The sequence below is a fragment of the Sciurus vulgaris genome (genome assembly GCF_902686455.1).
Source record: "Sciurus vulgaris genome assembly, chromosome: 14".
Taxonomy (NCBI): Eukaryota; Metazoa; Chordata; class Mammalia; order Rodentia; family Sciuridae; genus Sciurus; species Sciurus vulgaris.
Window position 1 is genome coordinate 68,636,590 of NC_136475.1, and position 20,448 is coordinate 68,657,037.

The 20,448-nt window shown below is 38.3% G+C and overlaps 1 protein-coding gene across 2 annotated transcripts in view; it reads right to left on the minus strand.

Moving 5' to 3' along the window:
* Nucleotides 1-14,838: 14,838 nt before the first annotated feature.
* QPCT (glutaminyl-peptide cyclotransferase) overlaps nt 14,839-20,448 on the minus strand; it is a 33,539-nt gene continuing 27,929 nt past the window's right edge. For both annotated transcript variants that reach the window (XM_079109904.1, XM_079109905.1), the window contains exons 6-7: nt 18,258-18,374; nt 14,839-15,460 (exon numbers count right to left, since the gene is read on the minus strand). In XM_079109904.1, the coding sequence (XP_078966030.1) occupies nt 15,315-15,460; nt 18,258-18,374 (263 nt within the window). In that variant the 3' untranslated portion in view covers nt 14,839-15,314. The remainder of the gene's footprint in view (nt 15,461-18,257; nt 18,375-20,448) is intronic.

Here is a 20,448-nt window from a genome sequence, read left to right on the forward strand (position 1 = left end):
GACAATTCAATAGGGAAAGTCTTCTCAACAATGGTGCTGGATAACTGAATATCCGCAAGCAAAACCATGAAGTTAAATCCCCAGTTTCACATCATATATGCAAATTAATTCATTAAAGAATTAATAGTAAGAGTTAAAGTTATAAAACTCTTAGAGGAAAGCATAGGAGTAAATTCTCCTTGCATTCAGCAATGGATTCTTACATATGGTACTAAAATCACAAACAACAAAGGAAAAAAAAATAAATTGATTGTTATTAAAATTAAATACTTTTCTACTGCAAAAGATACTATTTATAAGGTGAAATAATTCACAAAAATGGGGGGGATATTTCAAATCATATATCAGTTTCAAAATATATAAGGAACTCTTATAACTCAATAATAAAAAAAGATCCAATTAAAAAGTGAACAAAATAGCTGAATAGACATTTTTCCAAAGAAGATATATATAATATATATATATTTTATATATATCAAAATCAATGAGATAGTATTTCTCATCTATTAGGAAGCGTACAATCAAAAAGACATATAATGCTGGTAAGAATGTGGAGAAATCAGAACACTCACATATTTCAGGTGGGAATGCAAAATGTTATAACCTTTTTGGAAAACAGTTTGGTATTTCTCAAAAAAAAAAAATCACACTTATTTACTATGTTACTGGGCAATTCTCCTCCTAGGTATATATCCAAGAGAACAGAAAACATGCCCCCACATATGTTCATAACAGTGGTATTTATTTATCACAAACAAAAAGCAGAAATAATTCGATGTTCATCAACTGATGAATGAATTAACAAATGTAGTATATTCACACATTGAAATGTTATTCAGCAATAAAAAGGAAAGAATTATTGACACATGCTAAAACATGAATGAATCTGAAAAACATTTTGCTTAGCAAAGAAGCCAGACCTTAAAGATTACATATTTTATGATTCCTTTTATGGCCACAAATGGACCATCTATGGAGAAAAAAGCAGATTCCTGGTTGTCTAGGGTGGAAGTAAATGATGATTGACGGCAAACAGGCAAGAGGGGTGATGGAAATGTTCTAAAGCTGGATTGAGCTGCAAAACTGAGTTGGTTGCACAACTCAATAAATAACCTGGAAAAAAAAAAATCAAATCAGACACTTAGAATGGGTAAAATTCATCATGTATAAGTAAAGACCTCAATAAAGTTATTTTTAAACAGAAAAAAATATTTTTAAAGGGCTATGGAGGCTTAAAATAACATTTTATCCCTGCTGTATAATCAAATGGTTATTATTTTTCTGTCATTTCCTAGACACTTACTATGAGACAGAAGCTGGATATTACACTCATTCTGTTAGTAGCCCACATATTCACCCCAGTCCTATGAAGTAGATGCAGCTATACTCCCTTTTCAGAGGAGCATACTAAAAGGTAGAGTTTAAGTAACCTAGCTAGGATCAGAGATGGTAAGTAGCAGAGCTGGAATTCAAACCCAGGTCTGTCTGATAAAGTCCTAAGCCACACTGTTGCTTTGCTAAGGAATAAAAACAGTACCAATGATGTTTTTCTTATAAAAGAAAGGAGAATTGTTGCCAGCAACAAAGCTCTCAGTTTCAAGACCTATCGCATCCACTTTGTAAAGCCAGTCATAGAGTATTTCAAAACCTTTGTCACTGACATAAAATGGATACAGGACAAACAACTTGAAGACAGACCACCCAAGGTCTATCCAACATCTCTAACCACAACTTCCAAATGGTTCCATTGGTCACAGAGCAGATGAAGGGGGGGTTCATTTAATGAACACACACCAATCTCCCAAGTCTTATAAGTGCAAATTCTGGAGTTCTGGGCCCAGATGTCCAATAGGCCTGGGACAGGGCCTCAGAAACTAAATTTTTTTAACAAATATAGGAAAATTGCTAAAATTACAGGTTTCAAAAGTAAATGTACCTGGGTCTGAATACCACCTTTGGTCATTAATAGGTTGTGTCATCTTGGCAAGTTAGCAGCTCAGGGCCTCAGTTTCCTTGTCTAAAAAGCATGTTGAGAAGAACTATTGAAATCAAAATTGTTATAAATTTGTAATGGTTAGATACCATTACAAGCAGGAGCTTTTCTCTCCGTGTGTGTGTGTGTGTGTGTGTGTGTGTGTGTGTGTGTGTGTGTTTCCTAGAGAGTCTGAGAGGGAGGACTCTTGCCAGCAGTTGAGTCTGACTGCTTTTCCTCAGAATGGGGTCAACAGCCAACATGCTGTTGAGTTGGATGAAATCAACCTGACAGAAGAAGCAAAATAGCCAAGCCCTCAGGCACTGCTGACTTGTGCCCCTTGTAAGAGATTTTAATATTTGGAGCTGAACTCTATTGACTCACAAGTTTATTCTATTCCTGGCCTTCCAAAATGATGCTGAGAAAAATAGGTAAGAAACCAAGAGGAGAAACCATGAGGCAAAGATGACACCTACTGGCAACTCAAGGCCCTTTGCAAAAGGCCTCCCTCCCCTTGCTTAGCAGCCTCAACCTGGATTCACCTGGGAAGCATCAGACCCTTGCCCTCTTACACGCTAAATGCTATTGCCAAGGACATAATTAGAGACGTGACAAAGGTTTATATGCAAAATTTTTCAACAAGTATTATTTATAAAAATGAAATATTGGAAAGAGTTTTTAACACTGGGAATTGGGTTAAAATCTTTTGGAGCACTCAAACAATAGACTATCAAGTAGCCATTAAAAGCTGTGTTTTAAAATCATTATAATAACCTGAAAAATACTCAAAATAAATACAGAAAGCAAGTTATATGACAAAACATGAATAAGATAATGACTAAGTAAAAATGATGTATGTATGTGCTCTTAGAAAGAAAATCTAAAATGAAGTGCAGAAAATGTTAATAGTGGTCATCTCTAAGATTAGTGTTTTCTTCTTTGCATATTTCTATATTTTTCAACTTTAATAAACATGAATTACTTTAGGAAATAGAAAGCAAAGGACTAAATATTAATTATCAAAAAAGAAAAAGAATTTCAGAAGGAAAGAAAAAGAATTTCAGTGACATTTTAAAAGAGACCAGAAGCCACAAACAAATAGTGATGGAATAGTAGTGAAGACAGAGTTGGACGATTGTGAGTCGGATCTCAGGAACCTTGAGAGAGGCTGGAGAAGCAGAGCGTGGTCAGCATCAGATCAGATCCCACATTGCAGGACACTGGGAACAAAAGAAGAAGAAAAAAAACAAGGCTACATTATTTTTAAGAAGCAGAAGAATTTTTACTTCCCCTGGCCTAATCATCAGACGTCTGTCTTTTGTGTTACCTCTAAATATTCTCACAAAAATTAACTATGATTAAAAGATCTTCCCCACTGGGTAGGTGGGTACCACTCTATCTCTTCAATGAATGTCTGATTTCTCCACGGTATTTTTATCAAGGCCCCTGGCTCTTTCACACACCAGCTCTGTGGCCAAAAGGAACCTGACATCTACAAGCTTTGCTCTTCTTTTTGGTAAAGATGATGGAAGCCACCCAACTGACTTCCCACAATTGCCAGCTGTACATAAGATCATGTGCTTTGAAATCCCATGCCAGGTCATGTAGCCAACATCCTTCATGAGCGACTAGGTGACGGACACCTCATAGGTGTTTTCTTGTTATTTCATTTACCCATCATAAAAATCCTATAAATGAGTATAATCTGCATTTTACACAGGAGGAAACTGTACTATAACTGACTCAGAATGGACTATGTTTCACGTTGCAGAGTCAGCATTTGAATTCAGTTCTATCTTCAAAGGTAAAGCTTTTACATAATATCCTATACTACTGCATGGTATCTTCGAGGTCAAAGGGACCCTACAGGTCACTAGGTTGAACCTATGTGGCTTGAAGACAACGATATCAAAGTCCAGAAAGGGGACATGATTCATCCATAACACCACAAACTTTACTTCACAGGACACTAAGAGCCACCACACAGTCTTCAAGCCAATGTGTTTCCCTATTCCCAGGGAGTGGGCTGGGGTTTCTGTTCTCATTTCGTACCACTTCTCTATTGCTGGTAACTGAAGCTTTGAGTCCACCCTGTTGTTCAATGGTCAGATTATATATTCTGAACTGTACCAGGTAAGCCTTTGAACTTCTGGGGAAAGTGAACTTCCAAATAATCAGTTTCTACCGCCACCAAAGTCGAGGCAGGAGCAGGGAAGGGTGCAGAGGAGCCATGTTTTAGGCAACTTTTTTACTGCTGTGACTAAAGAACTGAACCAGAACAACTATAGAGACAAAAAGTTTATTTGAGGGCTCACACTTTCAGAGACCTTAGTCCATAGAAGGTCGACTCCATTCCTCAGGGCTCGAGGTGAGGCAGAACACCGTGTTGGAAGAGTGTGGTAGAGCGGAGCAGCTCGCATGGTGATGAGGAAGTAGAGGGAGAGGTTTCCACTTGCCACAGACAAATATATACCCCAAAGCCACGCCCCCAATTCCCACCTCCTCCAGCCACATCCTACCACTTCAGTTACCACTCAATCAGGGAATTAATTCACTGATTGGGTTAAGACCCTCACAACCCAATCATTTCTCCCCTGAACTTTCTTGCATTGTCTCACATGTGAGCTTTTTGGGGACACCTCTCATCCAAACCATAGCGTGCCACTAGTAGGAGGGGTCCAAGATCACCAGAAGATCTGAGCCCTAGATACAGGATGCTCCCCCAAATTAATATATTAATTAGGACTCTTGAAGAGGAAGGGGGTACTCCTAACCATTACAGTCTCCATATTCATAAAGCAAAGCTATTGTCAGAAGCTCCAAGTTAGAGAAACAAACAAGAGACGGTTACTGTAACTTGAGTCAAAGGGTCTGAGGACAGAAGCAGGAAAATAAAACCATGTTTGAGCACCCCTGTAGGTTGTGGTCTTGAAATACTGAGGCGATCTGCTCTTCATCAATAGCTAAGTGCCACTTCCCTGATGCCATGCCATGGCCCATCTGCAATGGCATACTTCCCACCAACAGTGTGAAAGTGTTCCTTTTTCTCCACATCCTGCCCAGCATTTATTGTTGTTTGCATTCTTGATGACTGCCATTCTAACTTGAATGAGATGAAATCTCAGGGTAGTTTTGACTTGTGTTTGCCTAATTGCTAAAGATGTCGAACATTTGTTTTATATATTTGTAGGCCATTTGTATTTCTTCTTTTGAGAAGTGTCTGTTGAGTTCATTTGTCCATTTATTTGTGGGGGGGGGGGGGTTGGTGTTAAGTTTTTTTGAGTTCTTCATATATTCTGGATATTAATCTCTGTCAGAAGAGTAGCAAAGATTTTCTCTCATTCTGAAAGTTCTCTATTCACATTCTTATTTCCTTCGCCACACAGAAGCTTTTTAATTTGATACCATCAAATTGCTTGGCAGAAGTAAGAATACTTGATAAGAGTCTCTTACAGTAATAAGATCAGAGATATTGGAGGCTTGACCAGTGTGGAAGCACTAGAGGTGGAAAAAGGGGACTGAGTTCTAGATGTGTTTTGAAGGCAGACCTGGCCTGCCTATTTCCTGACTAATTGGATGTGGGATGTGAAAGAGAAGAGTTAAGAATGGCTCCAATGCTTCTGGTGGAACTGCAGGAACAATGGAGCTACAGACGAGCAGGAGTGGAACACGTTTGTGGGAGAAGGATCAGAGGTTCAGAGGGAATGTGTTAAGTTTGACCTCCAGTGGAACTGTTCCTTGGGTAGCCATATATGTGAGTCAAGAAGACAGCTGAGAATTCTGGGGAGCTATCCTATCAGCACATGGGTGTTACTTAAATATTTGAAGCTAGATAAGTTCAGTAATGACCTGAGTGAGATAGAGAAATAAAGAAGATCAAGAACTGAGCCCTACAGCCCTTCAATGTTAACGAGTCTAGAGATGAAAAGTAATCAGTCAAAAGAGACAGAGAGAAGACCCTAAAGGAGTTGGGGAAGAACCAGGATAGTGAAGAAAGAGTAGTGGGCACACAGGCCAGGAATGTTCTATTCTCCAAGGATTCTTTTTCTTTGGTTCCTTGAATCAACGCAAATAAACTCCACAACTCTGAGTGCTTTTTTCTTTGCACTTCATGTCCAACCACTTCAAGCCCTCTTCCTTGGTTACTGCATAGGTCTGGTGGCAGCCAGAGCAAGTAGCCCTGATATCAGGGGGAAAAAAAATGGGCAGCATTTCTGTAGCTGATATACCCCATGTCCAGATGGAGAACTACAAATCAGAAGGGAAGCCACAGATTGTGCTCAACCCAACACTGTGAAAACACAGAATGACAGAATACTCAAGCACTCTGCCTATGGCAAACTGTCAGGGTGTCACACAGCTTGTGGGCATGCAGTAGCATGTAGAAGACAATGTAGAGAACCCAGAGAAGAGGACAGAGAGACTAGGGAGTCTGGTGTATCCTACAATTTGAGATATGGAGTCTCATGCCCTTGTAAGTTTCCTGCCCCACATTCCTAAAGTGCTAAGGAGGGAGCAATGTCTAAGAATTAACTTCTGTAGTTCTAAAAACACAGAAATAACTTCAAAGCTTTAACTCTACCTTCTGATTATACACTGAAATTTTGCCATTACAGGGTTTAATCCCTTGATTTAAAAACGTGTTTTTAATGAGCCTGCTATCCCTTATTCTCAGCTTCAAATGGGAGCTTGATGGAGAAGAACCAAGGAGAGGACGTGGGATGACATCATAGACAAAGCTCCCCCTTCATTTCCACCCCCACCCCCAGGAAGGAAAATGGTCCAGCACAGGGAAGCAACCTCCACCTCTGGAGTTTCCCTGTTGACAGATGTAGGCGGAAGTCACAGGGATGAGTCAGAAGCTCTCTGGAGGAAGTTTTAGAGCTGCCTCTTCAAATTTTCTCAGGTCTTCTTTGCTACCAGATGGACCAGCCTAAACCCAAAGGCCTTGCTGGCACACAGAAGCCACAAGGAGAGCATGCTGGCCTATACGGAAGGTCTAAAGATGGGTACCTTGCTCAAAGTCTGAAAGAACCTCAACTCCCTCTCCTTCTCTTTCCCTCTTCTGGCCTTTTGCTCCCCACCCTGCATCTCCTCCAAAAAGTTCACCAGTGCTGAAAAAATATTCAGTACTGTGGTTCTTTTTTCTGCTTATTTCATATCCACATTTCTCATCTCTCTTCCATGGAATTTCTTCAAAATGTCCTTCTTTGGAAGGAAAGAGGTCAGAGGAGGCAAGAAGCAGACCCAGGGGATTTTGCAAACCCACCGACTCTTGTGGCTGTTTTGTTTCTTAGTCTAAACTTTTCTGAGGCAACATGCACAGAAGCTACTGGAATCTGAAGGACAGATCCCCAGCCTTGAGCTTGGAGCCTTCCTTTGGCAGGCCCTGGGGCAGGAGGTCAGGAATTCACAGTTATGAGCCTGGATCTATGGCTGCTTCTGCTGTCCAGGTGCCTAATTCCAGCCCTGTGTGTAGATTTGATCCTCGGTAACTGTCTAATCTTTCAAGATTTGTCTATCTAGCCAGAAGCCTGAATTATTGTTTCTTTTCTGATTTTAAGTGACCATATCATCCATAACCTTTGGGGAGCCCATCTGAAATCCCAAGTAAGTCATTTTGATTAGAAATGAAGATAAAGGATTAACATGATACAGTGGAAAGACGTTGGATTGGACAGGAATATCCAAACCGGACATCTGGTCCCAAGTTTGCATATTGTAACTTATGTAAGCTCTCTTTGTCTCTGTTTGCCCCATCTCCTCTGAAATGGGACAGGAATGGTCTCAAATGAGGATATGGAACTGAGGGCTGGAGTTGGGTAGGGTAGAAGCCTGAGGCAGCCAGTAGATCCAATAGCAGAGGACAAACCTTGTTCTCACAGATTACCAAAGATCCAGACTAAGAATACCAAATTTCTCACCAACATCAACAGGCCAAAGCCGGGAAATACATTGGTATATCTTATGTAGGGTGGCTATAGGAGGTCAATCTGACAAAGGGACATCAGAACAAAGTCCTGAAGTCAAAGAATTGGAAGCCAGATCGACACCTGAGTATTTTTTTAATCACTAAGTATTTATTAAAATCTGCCACATGCTAATATCTCTGCAAGTCATTGGGAATGCAATAATAAATACAAGAATGATCTTGCCCTCATAAGACTTATAATTTGGTAATGGAGACAGCCATCCCCCAAAAAATAATTGCAAGTTGAAATAAATATAATGAAGAAAATGAGCAAAGTGCTGAGAGAGATATATACAGGGAAGAAACAGTTTTAGATAAGGAGGTGGGAGGGAAGACTCTGTGAGAGGCCAAGGAAAAGACTGAATTGAGAGTAAAGGAGAATTCCAGGTGGAGGGAAAGAATGGCCCCGAGAGAGCTTAGGAAGTTTGAGGAACAAAAGCAGAGGCAGGCGGGGCTGCAGATGAGAGAGGGAAAGAGTTTTGGGTGGGGCTGGTAAGCCACAGCACCGAGTTCATATTAATTCTTAATGCAATGACATGTTATCAGAAGGTGTCAGACTGCATAGTGATGAAATCTGATTCACATGTTTAAAAAATTTCTCTTCACTGTTGCAGGGAGTCCAGATTGATGGAGGGCAGAATGGCTTCAGGGAATCTATCTGGGAGGTTGCTACATTACTCCAGGTGAGAAATGAGGGAGTGGGGAACAAGATCAAGGGCAGATTAAAAGCAAGGTGTGTCAAGACGATTACATTTGTATTGAGTACGTGACTTAGAAGTGCATCATCCTGGTTGAAGATCTGGTATTGGGAAAGACAAGTTTCCTCATCATTCATTCAACATGTCTTTAAAGCACATCTACTATGTGCCAAGGACTGGGCTGGTCACTGGGACCATAGCAATAAATGAAACAAAGTCCCTCCTCTTCTTCTGAGCTCAGCTTCTAAAGGGAAAAGAGAGATACTACACAAATTAGCAAATAGATAACAGCGATAAGTACTATTTTAAAAGAGAGAGAAAAGGTGACTGGCTAACAGGACTGATCCCTAGAAATCAGAGCCTGAGACAGAAGCTGGTAGCTAACACTCTTTGAAAGCGAGTGCAATTTCATGGAAGTAAAAGTAAAAGGTGAGTGAGAAGTGAGGTAGGGAAGGAAAAAATGTAAATATGTTCCACATTCTGAGCTCTGTTCTGCAGAGTCCTAGGTTTTGTGGAAGTGATCAAGAGTCTCTGTGGGAGTGGGTGGGGAGAAGTGTGGTGGGGATTTGGATAAGGTTTGGCCAAAGGTTTTCTCCTTGCTTCAACCAGATCTGCTCTACTTTTATCTTTGAGGCTTCCATGCAAGAAATCCTTGGCTATGGGGGAAGAGTTCTACGGCTTAAAGCACAAATCTTTGGAAACCATTGCAGCACATTCTACCACTGGAAAGGAACAAGACTGTGGAGAGAGGCCCTATCTGCCTTGCTGCCCCAGGGAAAGTCTAAAGCTGAGGGCAAGAACCGCAGCTAGATGATTTCTAAGGTCTTTTTCAGTTCCAAGGCACTTGTATTCTACTCTCTTGATCCCAATTCCTGAACAACAATCTCAGTTCAGTCTTCACTGGTAGGGTAGTCTGATTATGACCTTGGTGGAGACCTATGATCTGGCTAGCCCTCCTTCACTGGCTTGATAATTTATGGGCCTCTAAGGAGCAATGTAAGAAATACATATTTTGTGGTATAAGAAGCAAAGTGCTGTCTTCAATGCTGATCTTGAAAAAAAAAAAAAAAAAAAAAAAAAAAAACACTGCTGGATTGAAACATTCACAGCAATTCAGTAAACTCTTCCCTGATCTTCAGGCTGCCTCTGGACAAGGTCTCACCCATGACTGCCAGCTTTCTATAGCAGAGAAGTATACATTTCCTGGTAAATTCTTGGGGTTCTCAATTTTTCCTGGAGTTTTAAATAAGCAATCTCTGTCTTCTGTCACAATGAAGGGTAAACAAGTCTACCCTTCTTCCCTTGGACAAAACTTTCTAAGCTCTTTCTATTTACCTGTAGGTTTAGAGAAGAAATATGATGATCTTGAAGAATCTGTGCTTTAGTTGAAGCAACTCTGCTTTTCTTTGACAGATTCATTTCACTGCAAAAAATGAAGCATGAGCAGCTGTATTTTAGGAACCTCTAACCCATCTAAAGCATAGATGCTTTATAACTCTTGTGGTCTTCTTCTGAGACTTCAACCGTACATTTTATGGAGAGCTAGTGTATCTCCATTCTGACACCATTTACTGCCACATGGTTCATAAGAGAAAGGAAGTGTGGCACCACGAATAAGACACCCAGTCATTTGCCTACTAGAGTGGACATCTGGTGTTCTTATTTGTACAGCATCCTTTCTCTACACCTCCCTGTCCCCACCTTCATCCCTGTGATTTGGTAGGTGTGACCCTCCACCCAGTTACAGGGATGGGCAATAGTCAAAATACTTCAGGACATTCCATCCCCCAGCCCACAGACTTGGTCACCAAAAGTCAAAAACTCGCTTGAACCAATGACAGTCAGGACTGTGTGGAGGAGGAAGTGCTTACCTAAGCTGAGAGTCTAACACATCGGAGAAGAGTGCATAAGGATCAGAAGAGATGGGGTTCTGGATTCAGTGGTGTCCAAAGTCACAGACATGAAGTAAATGTCCTGTTTTTCTCAGGTTAAGTTTAATTTTTTTTTTTTTTTTTTTTTTTTTTTTGGTCACTTGCAAACAAAGAAACTTAAATGATCATCATCCTCTCTAGATCTCTGGATCCTGATACCCAATACTGGAAGCTAATCAGTGTTTCTCAGTGGGGGCACCTTTGGCATTAGGGAGGGACAATTCGTTATTGTGCAGTGTCCTGAACCTGTCTTTGTCCCTGCCCACTCAATGCAGGAAGCACCCCTCAATCTGTAACAATAAAGTAGCCATCACATTCTAACACACACACACAAACACACACACACACAATTTCTTTATGCCCACTCTCAGCTAAAAACCAATAAACTAGAAAATCCCTGAGATCCCTCATAATCAACTTGAAATTAGCCATGTGGTGTATCAGAACCTAAATTCCCCAGGTACTCCTAACATCAATTGAAAATAATTTAATTTCTGTGTTCATTTCTTTGAAAAATGAGGCTACTAATACATAGCAACATGGGTAAACCTATCAAAGAAATATTGCAATAAATTACTTGATGTGAAATAACTCTAGCACAACCGAAAAGGGAACTTAGCGGCTTTTGAATACCATTGTTACATAAAATTTGTCCCACTAAAAAATTGGAAAAAAAAATTTTTTTTGAAGTGATCTTTTCCTACTCTTAATCCTTCTATTGACAAAGGATTAAAGTAATTTACAAAGCTACTCTCTGTAGCCATCATTTTTCTAGATCTCTTTAATTGCATCTCCAGCAAGAACAGTTGTCTCGGCAGAGGTTTCATGGGCCCTAAGGAACAGTGACCCTGATGGCAGGGGGCCGCTATGCTCATTCACTTCTTCACGCTGATCTCTTTAGGCACATAATTTATGTCATTCTTCCTTAGCCAAAACCACAATTATAAAACCCATGAATGCCAAGGACTTTCTGTACCACAGAGGGCTAAGCAAGTGTAAGAGAATAAAGTTTTCGGTGCTATTTATAAATTTGTCAGTTTTTAAATCTATTTTGAGGCTATCTTTGTCATATTTGTGAATTTGGGTGTTTTTTTGTTGTTATTGTTGTTGTTGCTTTTTTTTTTTTTTTTTGCTTTAAGCCATGTTGCTTTTTCTTCTTGGCAGTTGTGTGCTCTTGATATTGATTCTCAAACACACAGTCTAAGCTCTCCACTGGCCGGCAGAGTGGGCTAGGGTCCATGCCTTGTCTTTGAAATACGAGCACCATTAGATGACTTCACATTGCGTGAGCTCGCCAAGCAAACTCAGGGGAAGGGACACAGCCCCAACACAGACAGTCTTTTCATCCCCGCTCTCTTCAAAACTGTCATTCTCTTCAACTGTTGCAGACTGTCTTGCCAGGAGTCTGGGGACAATTTTCATGTTCAAGAAGATTAGAGGGGGGTCCTGTATAACCACTCTATTGGTTCAATTAACTAGCAACTTCTCTTGCCTCAGCCCTTCCATGAAGCACAGTAGTGGCTTTGCACAGTGGCATCAGCCCTTTGCAACAAAGCAGTCATTTTGCTGTTTGAAAGCTGAAAAAGATGTGCCATATACATAGAGAAGTGAGACAGAAGGAGGGAGTAAGGGGAGGAAGTAAAACCACTTCAAAACATTTTTAGAGTTTCAGGCTATGTAGAAAGTGGCCCTGAAACTGAGAGGGAAACCTCAATCTTTCTTACATTTATCTTTGAAGCCAGAAGTTAACGAAAAGTCTTGCCTTCATACCTAGCGAACTTTAATAATTTCTTCAGATTTCCTACATTCACTTTGCTTTAAATTACTGTAGGTGTCCTGAATAGTCTCCTTCAATTTATCTTTATTTATTTCCTTTATCTCCAAGCCTTAATTTCCCAGATTTAAGCCCTGCAAAAAAAAAAAAAAAAAAAACTGAGATGTGATACTCAGCAGAATAGACCATGCCCAAGCATCATGTGGGGCTGTCTGTACATTAGAGAAATGGAAGCTTCTAGAGTCTTACCCATTCCTCCTTTATGCAAAGTAATCACCTCCATCTGGGCCAAGCTGCTGGGGCAAATGTTCAGTTTTTGCTGTAGCATCATAATGAATATATTTCTTTGATAGAAGAAAGAAGCTTCATGTATAAACTGTTTAAGGATTTGAAGCTGGAGCTGGAAACATGGGCAGCTTTGTTCTTATGACAAGTGCTTCACTATCTAAAACATCTCTCCATTTTGAAGGATCTGTCTTTTCTCTTCCAGTCACAGCCCTCAAGCTACAACAACAGGCTCATGATTTTTTTAGATGCCAAGGTTATGAATGCTCTTTTATGAATATTTTCCTTTGAACTCACTTCTCCTGAAGAAGAAAAATAGCCCTGTGTATTTCAGGGTTGACAGTCATAGGCAAAACATACAAATTGTTCTCTTAGGGGCAGTAAAATGCTCCAAAATGCACATAGAAAAATTCCAAATGTAACATAATGCTTATGGAGCACCGCCTTTACGGCTATAATTTTCAAAAAGTAATATTTCTGACTGGCATGAATTACACAGAACATATTTCAGAGATTAATATCAAAGTTAATACCTTAAAATGCCTCCCTTTATGACATCATGATTGCTTTTCTCATATTAATGCACATTCTTAGTGAATTTCAGGATGTGCCAGGAAGCCTTCACTGGATTAAGCTGCTTATGTTTTCACTTTTCCCTTCATCCCATTTCAACATATCCTTCAACTTCCTCTAAAAATAATTCAACCAATGCCAACTCAACAGATTATAGTAGATCTCCTATTAATTTCACTCTGCCTCGAAAGGAGCTTATTTCAGCTTATAATTATATATGCAGTACTGTCAACTAATGTTTAGGTTCCTTATTTAACATGCTGTTTATCATCAGTTAAACCATTTAGCAATTAAACTGTAATACCATCAGTTAAGCCATTTCTGGTGTAAAAAAGAATATGTTTTCCCTTAACTCCTTTCAAATGTTTTCTCTCATCCAAAAAATTAATCTCAAAAACTCAGCTCCCTTTAATCCTGCTTTGTGGCTTAGATTCTTCAGCCCCAGAAGCACTTGTGTTGATTTTCTGTTATACCCGTGCTAATGTAAAATAGCCTTTGCTACTGCAGAGAAATAATTCTGTACAGAGATGATGTGCCTTTGATGCTTGACATTGTCAGGTGGATCGTGGTAATAAGGATTTAAGAATGCTTCCCCAGATAGAGGAATGACCTATAAAAAATTTCAAGATACAAATGTTGCTTCACGTCTGGCATTGAGAATATTCTGCAAAATTCTTTTTGTGGACAGAGGCAATGCTTTACGGTGATTCCAAGCATGAGTTTTAGAGCCAGACAGTTTGAGTTCAGATCCCACTGCACTTACTAGCTATACGATTCTGGATACATTTACAATGAGGGTAAATTAAAGAATATAGCTATATTTTTGAGTATAATTATACATAGCCATAAAGTTTAAAATTACACTTATCTTACCTGGACAGTATGTTTCAGCAAGGAAACTGCTCTTCCAATGGCCTTCACCATCACTGAACTTAAAGTTGACTTTGCTTCCCCACTCACCTGGTCTGTCTCATTCTATTTGGCCTCAGTAGAACAATTCAGTGAGTCTTTATTGTCTACACTGAACACAGAAAATAGTGGCCCCAACTAATTTCATCTATTTGGCAGAATCAATTTCTTAATTGTTCAGTTGATCAAGTTTGTATTTCTAGGTAATCGTTCCTCCTGTTACTAAAGACAATTCGTGATGCCTATGTATTTCCAGGGGGAAAATATGAATATATACTATAAGTGATTAACCAAACTTGAACACTGTACAATTTACCTACACAAAAATTATTATAACTACTGTGCTATGCCTGTTACTTTAATAGTGACTTTAGAGGTCACACTCAATGGTCTTTGTCTCCAGCTCAATCCAAGACCAAAACAGCAAATATATGCCTGGTAATTACATAAATGAACAGGGGAAAACAAGCCAAAATAATAATAATACCATCTGATTAATACCTATATAAGAAAAATTTGCACTGAAAAAAATAGAGAAAAATCTTTAAAAGCAGGGATGATTCTGCCAGTATAATAGGATAATCTTTTTTAATCCATTTTTCAATGCTTTCATTATTGATTATATTATTTTTACAAGAATAAAGTTGCAAAACTATAAAAATTGGGCTGTGCATTTAATTATATACTTCTTCATATGTATATATGACAAAGAAATTCACAACATGGCTTTTAATTCTGATTTTAATTTCCGTGAAATTAACCCTACAAAGATTTCTCAAAGAAATTTCAAAGTCTTCAAAGTACATTTCTGTTTTATATTATAAAATAGATGTCCATGTTTTAAAAAATCACAAAACTAAGGCTACATATTGCACACCACCATCATATTTAAGTACTGTTTAAAAGTCTATGATATTGAATAATTGAATTTGACTTCATTTCACAGTTTTTATCTGAAGAACTTTTTCAAAGATGTTTATTTTCTGTTTTTTTACATGTTCCCTTTTATTTCTAGATGAAAATTAATAAGTCATTGAAGACATAATTCTATAATTCACTGATCACGTATTCAAAGATACCTAGAGAATGCACCTACAGATAGAAGCTTCCACACAGAATCTATCTGAAATCAGATTATTTAAATGGTGCCTTGACTTTTTAATTTGGCGCAGAAACAATTACCATGTACTAAACCAAAACATTACAAATGAAGATATTCCAACACAAAGACTTGTATGATTTTGTTTAGATTGTCAATGGTTGACTCATCCAAATTTTCCTCATTATCATCCATGGTGTGCCAGACTTCAGGGAAAGGAGATGGAATTAGATGCAGAACTGGAACACCTAATAAGAAAGAAATGATTTGTCATTTAGTACAGGTTTCCAGCAAGTAAACTAGAAAGTAGCCTTCTGCAAGCAGAGGGAGTTCTGTACCACATAAAGACACATGATAATTCATCATCTGTTGTACTCTTCTTTATATCTAACGCATGTACTCCAAAAACATTCTCTCCTTAAACGAGTAATAATTGACTCAGTAAATAAGTAAAAAGCACCTACTACCAGTTCCAGTTCTATGAGTTGAAGCCTCATTAGTGAAAAGACAAAGCCATGCCATGTGAAGTTTACATTCCATCGGAGAAAGAAGCAAATAAACACATATCAAACATAATTTTAAAAAGTGACAAATTTTATTAGAAATAATAAAATAAGATAATGGAATAAAGGATGAGAGACAGGTGGCAGGGTGGGAGGGAACACACACCAAAGGAAGGGAAAGTCAGCCATGCAAAGATCCGTGGTTGAGCATTGCAGGCAGCAGTATTAGCAAGTGCAAAGGTGCTGAGATAGGAATGTGCTTGTCCTGCTTGAAGAACAGCTGTGACTGGAGAACAGCTGTGACTGAAGAACAGTGTGACTGGATCAGAGCAACACTTGGAAAGAGAGGTAGGAAGTGATATTGAAGAAGGAGACTAGAGACAGAAAATGGAGGGTGTTGTAGGCGATAGTAAAGACTTTAGGTCTTATTCTATAAGATGGCAAGCCACTAGACCTTTAAAATAATAATTATTATCACAATCTAATTTACATTTTTAAAAGATAGCTCAAACTCCTATACAAAGAACATAGAAATAAGAACAAAATCTGGAGACCAGTAGGGAAGCTACTGCAATAGTCCTTGGGTTGAATTAGACTTCCACCATCTTGACACAAGGATCTTGCTCCCTCATTGATCAGACAACATTAAAGTTACACAAAGTGCAAGAATACAATCTAACTTTTTAAAGGGGAAGCCAGGATGTATTTATGAATACAGGCTTTCATAAATATTCTACATGCAAAAAAATGAAAATGTCCTCAAGGATTTGGGATGTCATTCATGAAAAAATAGAAGCCAGGATATGCTATGATAGATAGTTTATGTTATGGTTTAGATTTGGAATGTCCCCCAAAGCTCAGTGTCCCCAGTGCAGCAATGTCCAGAGGTGGGACATTGGGGGAAGTGATTGGATCATGACCTCTGACCTCTTCAGTAGATTAATCCATTGATGACTATGAATGGACCCCTGAGAGGTGGACCTAATTTAAGGAAGTCCAGTAAGTCACTGGGGACAACACCTCAAAGGGTTTATCTTCTCTCCTCCAACTTCTCTTTAATTCTTTCTCTCTTTTCTTACTTTTTTATTTTCTTGATTTGTTTTATTTTGTTTTCTGTTTTTATTTTCCTTGTACCAGGGATTGAACCTGTGTCCTTTGCATGCTATACAAGCACTATACTACTGAGCTATACCTTCCAGCAGCCTTCTCTCTGTCTGCTTTCCAGCTGCCATGAGCTAAGCAACTTTCCTCCTCCACACCCTTCCAGAATGATGTTCTGCCTCACCTCAGACCCAGAGCAATGGCGCTCACCAACTGTAGACTGAAGTCTCTAAAATCATGAGCCAAAATAAACCTTTCCTCCTCTAAGATTTTTGTGTCCAATGTTTTGGTCACAGCAACAAAGAGCTTACTAACACAGTTTAATTAATCAATTAATTTAAAAAAATTTTTGGTCCTAGGGACTGCAGGGGCACTTGACCACTGAGCCACATCCCCAGCCATCTTTTGTAGTTTTCTTCTAGAGGTAGGGTCTCACTAAATTGCTTAGAACCCCATCATTGCTGAGGCTGGCTTTGAACTTGGAATCTTCCTGTCTCAGTCTATATTATTGCAAATCAGGGAGAATAGGAATTATTACTAAAGTCCAGTGCTGCACATCAGTATTCAACTTGTATGTTACCTTAAAGACCTACAAATGGATGTGAATGAGATAGATATGGATGTGGATCACAGGGAAAAAGATAAAAACTAAGGACAACTCCCAAGAGTCTATTCTGAACAACTACATAAATGTAGACTGTTCACTAAGAAGGGCAACACTAGGAAAGAAAAATTTACTTTGAAGTCAATTTTCCTCCATATCAATGAACAATGGTGGGTTCCATTATTTCATTTTATTACCCAAAGAGAGAGGCCTGGTAAGGGAAAGTTAAAACATTATATGTTGCATCTAAATCATACCTGGTGTCAATAAAGATCAGGTGAGGAACTGTCTACATGTCTTCCTTCTCACTTAATTTGGTTCAAGCACCCAACTTTTATTTTACAAGTACATAATCAGAAAACACATATTGGCCAAAGTTTGTTTATAGCACAATGTGTATATTTCCTTTTAAACTTTAGTTCTCATTCAAATTAATTTTATTGTCCATTCTTAAATCTTTAAAACACTTTTAGATTGGTTCAAAACATTAATATGTAAATTTAGCATAGTCAATTCTTAAGGATGGTCTTAGTGATTAAAAAGGTAGTTATTATTCAAGTTTAATATGCTTCTCAAATGTATGTAGCAGTTAGAGAACTGAAAATTTTTACTACTAAAGAAAGTTATCTGATGGTACCAGGAATCTAAGGTCTGGGGATGAGGCATGGCTGAAAACACTGATCTTAATTTACCTTTAAGAGAAAATAAGGGAAGTAGTCTGGAAATTGCAAAATGCACATAAAATACAATAAATACAATAGGTAATAAATGCACCTGCAGAGGTACTGGTACACACACACACACACACACACACACACACACACACACACACATTACCTTTTCTTAAAAATGGAATATGATCATCCTGAATAATAGCTCCATAACCCAAATTCTGAAAATACTTCCTTTCCAAAGAGTGATCCTTGAGCAAACCCAATTCATGAAGTTCATGTTCTGCAGATGACAATCAGATAGTAAATGAACATCTATTTTTATCCGATCAAGACTCAAAACATCCTTTTTAAGGAGTCAAAAGCTTAATACATGTAGCCATCATATTTTAAAAGATTATGCAGCAGTGAGCATGGCCACACCATGAAAACATACATCTGGCTTGAACTTAAGTATTTACATTTCGAGTAGGAAGAGAGAAGAGTGGCCCTTGAAGTTGGAAACTCAATAGAATAATAGAGAATGAGAAAATCATAGGAAAAGATGGGAAACTTGGGGACATAGGTGCTTGTAAGTCCATGAAAAATGCCTATAGAAGAGATATGGGGCTTCAAAGCAGAATGTTCAAACGGAATAGGGATGAAGTATATCAAAGGATCACTATATGAAAAGGGGTACCTACTGTGACCTACTTTAGTGGTTCTCAAAGTGTGGTTCCTGATCGCAGCATCAGCATCGCTTGGGAACTAGTTAGAAATGGATAGCATCTGGTTTCCCCTCAGATCTACTGAATCAGAAATTCTGGGGTAGAGACCAGCAATCTGTGCTGTAACAAGCCCTCCAAGAGATTCTGATGCATACTGAAGTTCAAGAACCACTAACTTGCATTCTGTCACTCTTGTCATCTTGAATATAGAACCCATATGTACATGAAATCCATGTGATATGTTATAAAACGATGAATGATCACAAAAAGATTATAAAATAACTAAATGAAAGTTCCTAGGTTGGTGTTTATTTCTTAATTGCTAGACTTATAAGATAAAACTAGTCCACCTAGTAAGCAAGCACATATAATATGATTTTAGGAACACCGGAAAGCTGTAGCCACCCCCCAAAAAAAATTCCTATTTATTGATATCCATAATTTCTTTATGATAGGATAAAAAAAAATTTCTTTATACAGTTAGAGATAGAGTTTGAAGTGTAAATACCGTGTGGAGTAGTAGCACAATGCACTAAATTTGCATTAAGGTAAAACTTACTGATTTAAGTTCATTTTGGTACAAGAAATAAGAAAAGTGTGCAAAATCCTCAAAAGAATATAAACTCAATCACTGGAGGCTACCATTAAACTAAGAAAAACATGGTTCAAGGAAGAGGTCCAGGGAGCTTTTAATCAATAATGCCACAATAACGATTCTTTCAAACTAGGAATTGAAATTTGCCAAAGGCAAGCATCTGGAAATTCAATCATAAGTTTCTCTTGTGCCATTTCTAGATCTGAAGATTGGCAAATTCTTAAGTCATGGCAAAGGCATGAGCTAAGATGACAGTGCTATTCCCACTGCTTAGAAATAATACAATTCAATCTTGCTCCAAGAAGTCTTTGTGTCCCATAAAACATTTCTGGAATGAAATTCTTGCTTCAAAAGCAGCCTCCTAGCCTGTGTTTTAGTATAAAAAAATATATCTCAGTTTCATCTTTCCTTGATTCCTCAATGGTTTGTCTTGATTTGTTCTGTTTGTTTTGTAAGGATGGGAACATGAAGGGAAGAAGTTATGCTTTTCTTTCTCCAAGTCCCAACCTCTCTCTTCAGCCATAGGATATCACTGTTTCTTGGCCAGGCCATTCTTGATCTGTCCTACTAAACATCCTCTTATTTGGCTTAAAACTTAAATGGCTCTTCATGGACCTCTTCTCTTGTATCCTGATTGCTTTCTTCTTTGAAAAATTAGCTGAGATTGTATTATATCAAAAAGAAAATAATGTCTATATAAGGTAGAAACAGATGATGATAAAAGTAGAGAGAGAGAACAGAATAAAAATTAAAGAGTATCTTTTGGTATCATCATACGGACATAATATTCATCATTAGTCAACATGCTTTGCTGGGTAAAGTTTTCCCTAGAAATTTATCCAATATACTTCAAACATAGTTCTGGGGAAATATTTTCAAACCATTTCTAAGAATATACAGGCATAAAATGTACTTAAAATACTACAGTGAAGCTTTTCCTTTTCAAAATAGAGTTACACACAGGAAAATAAACTGGCCCTACTAAACGAGATGAGTAGGAAATTATAAACTAATCATTAAAGCAAGGAAAAGGCCATTAAGGTATATTACATATT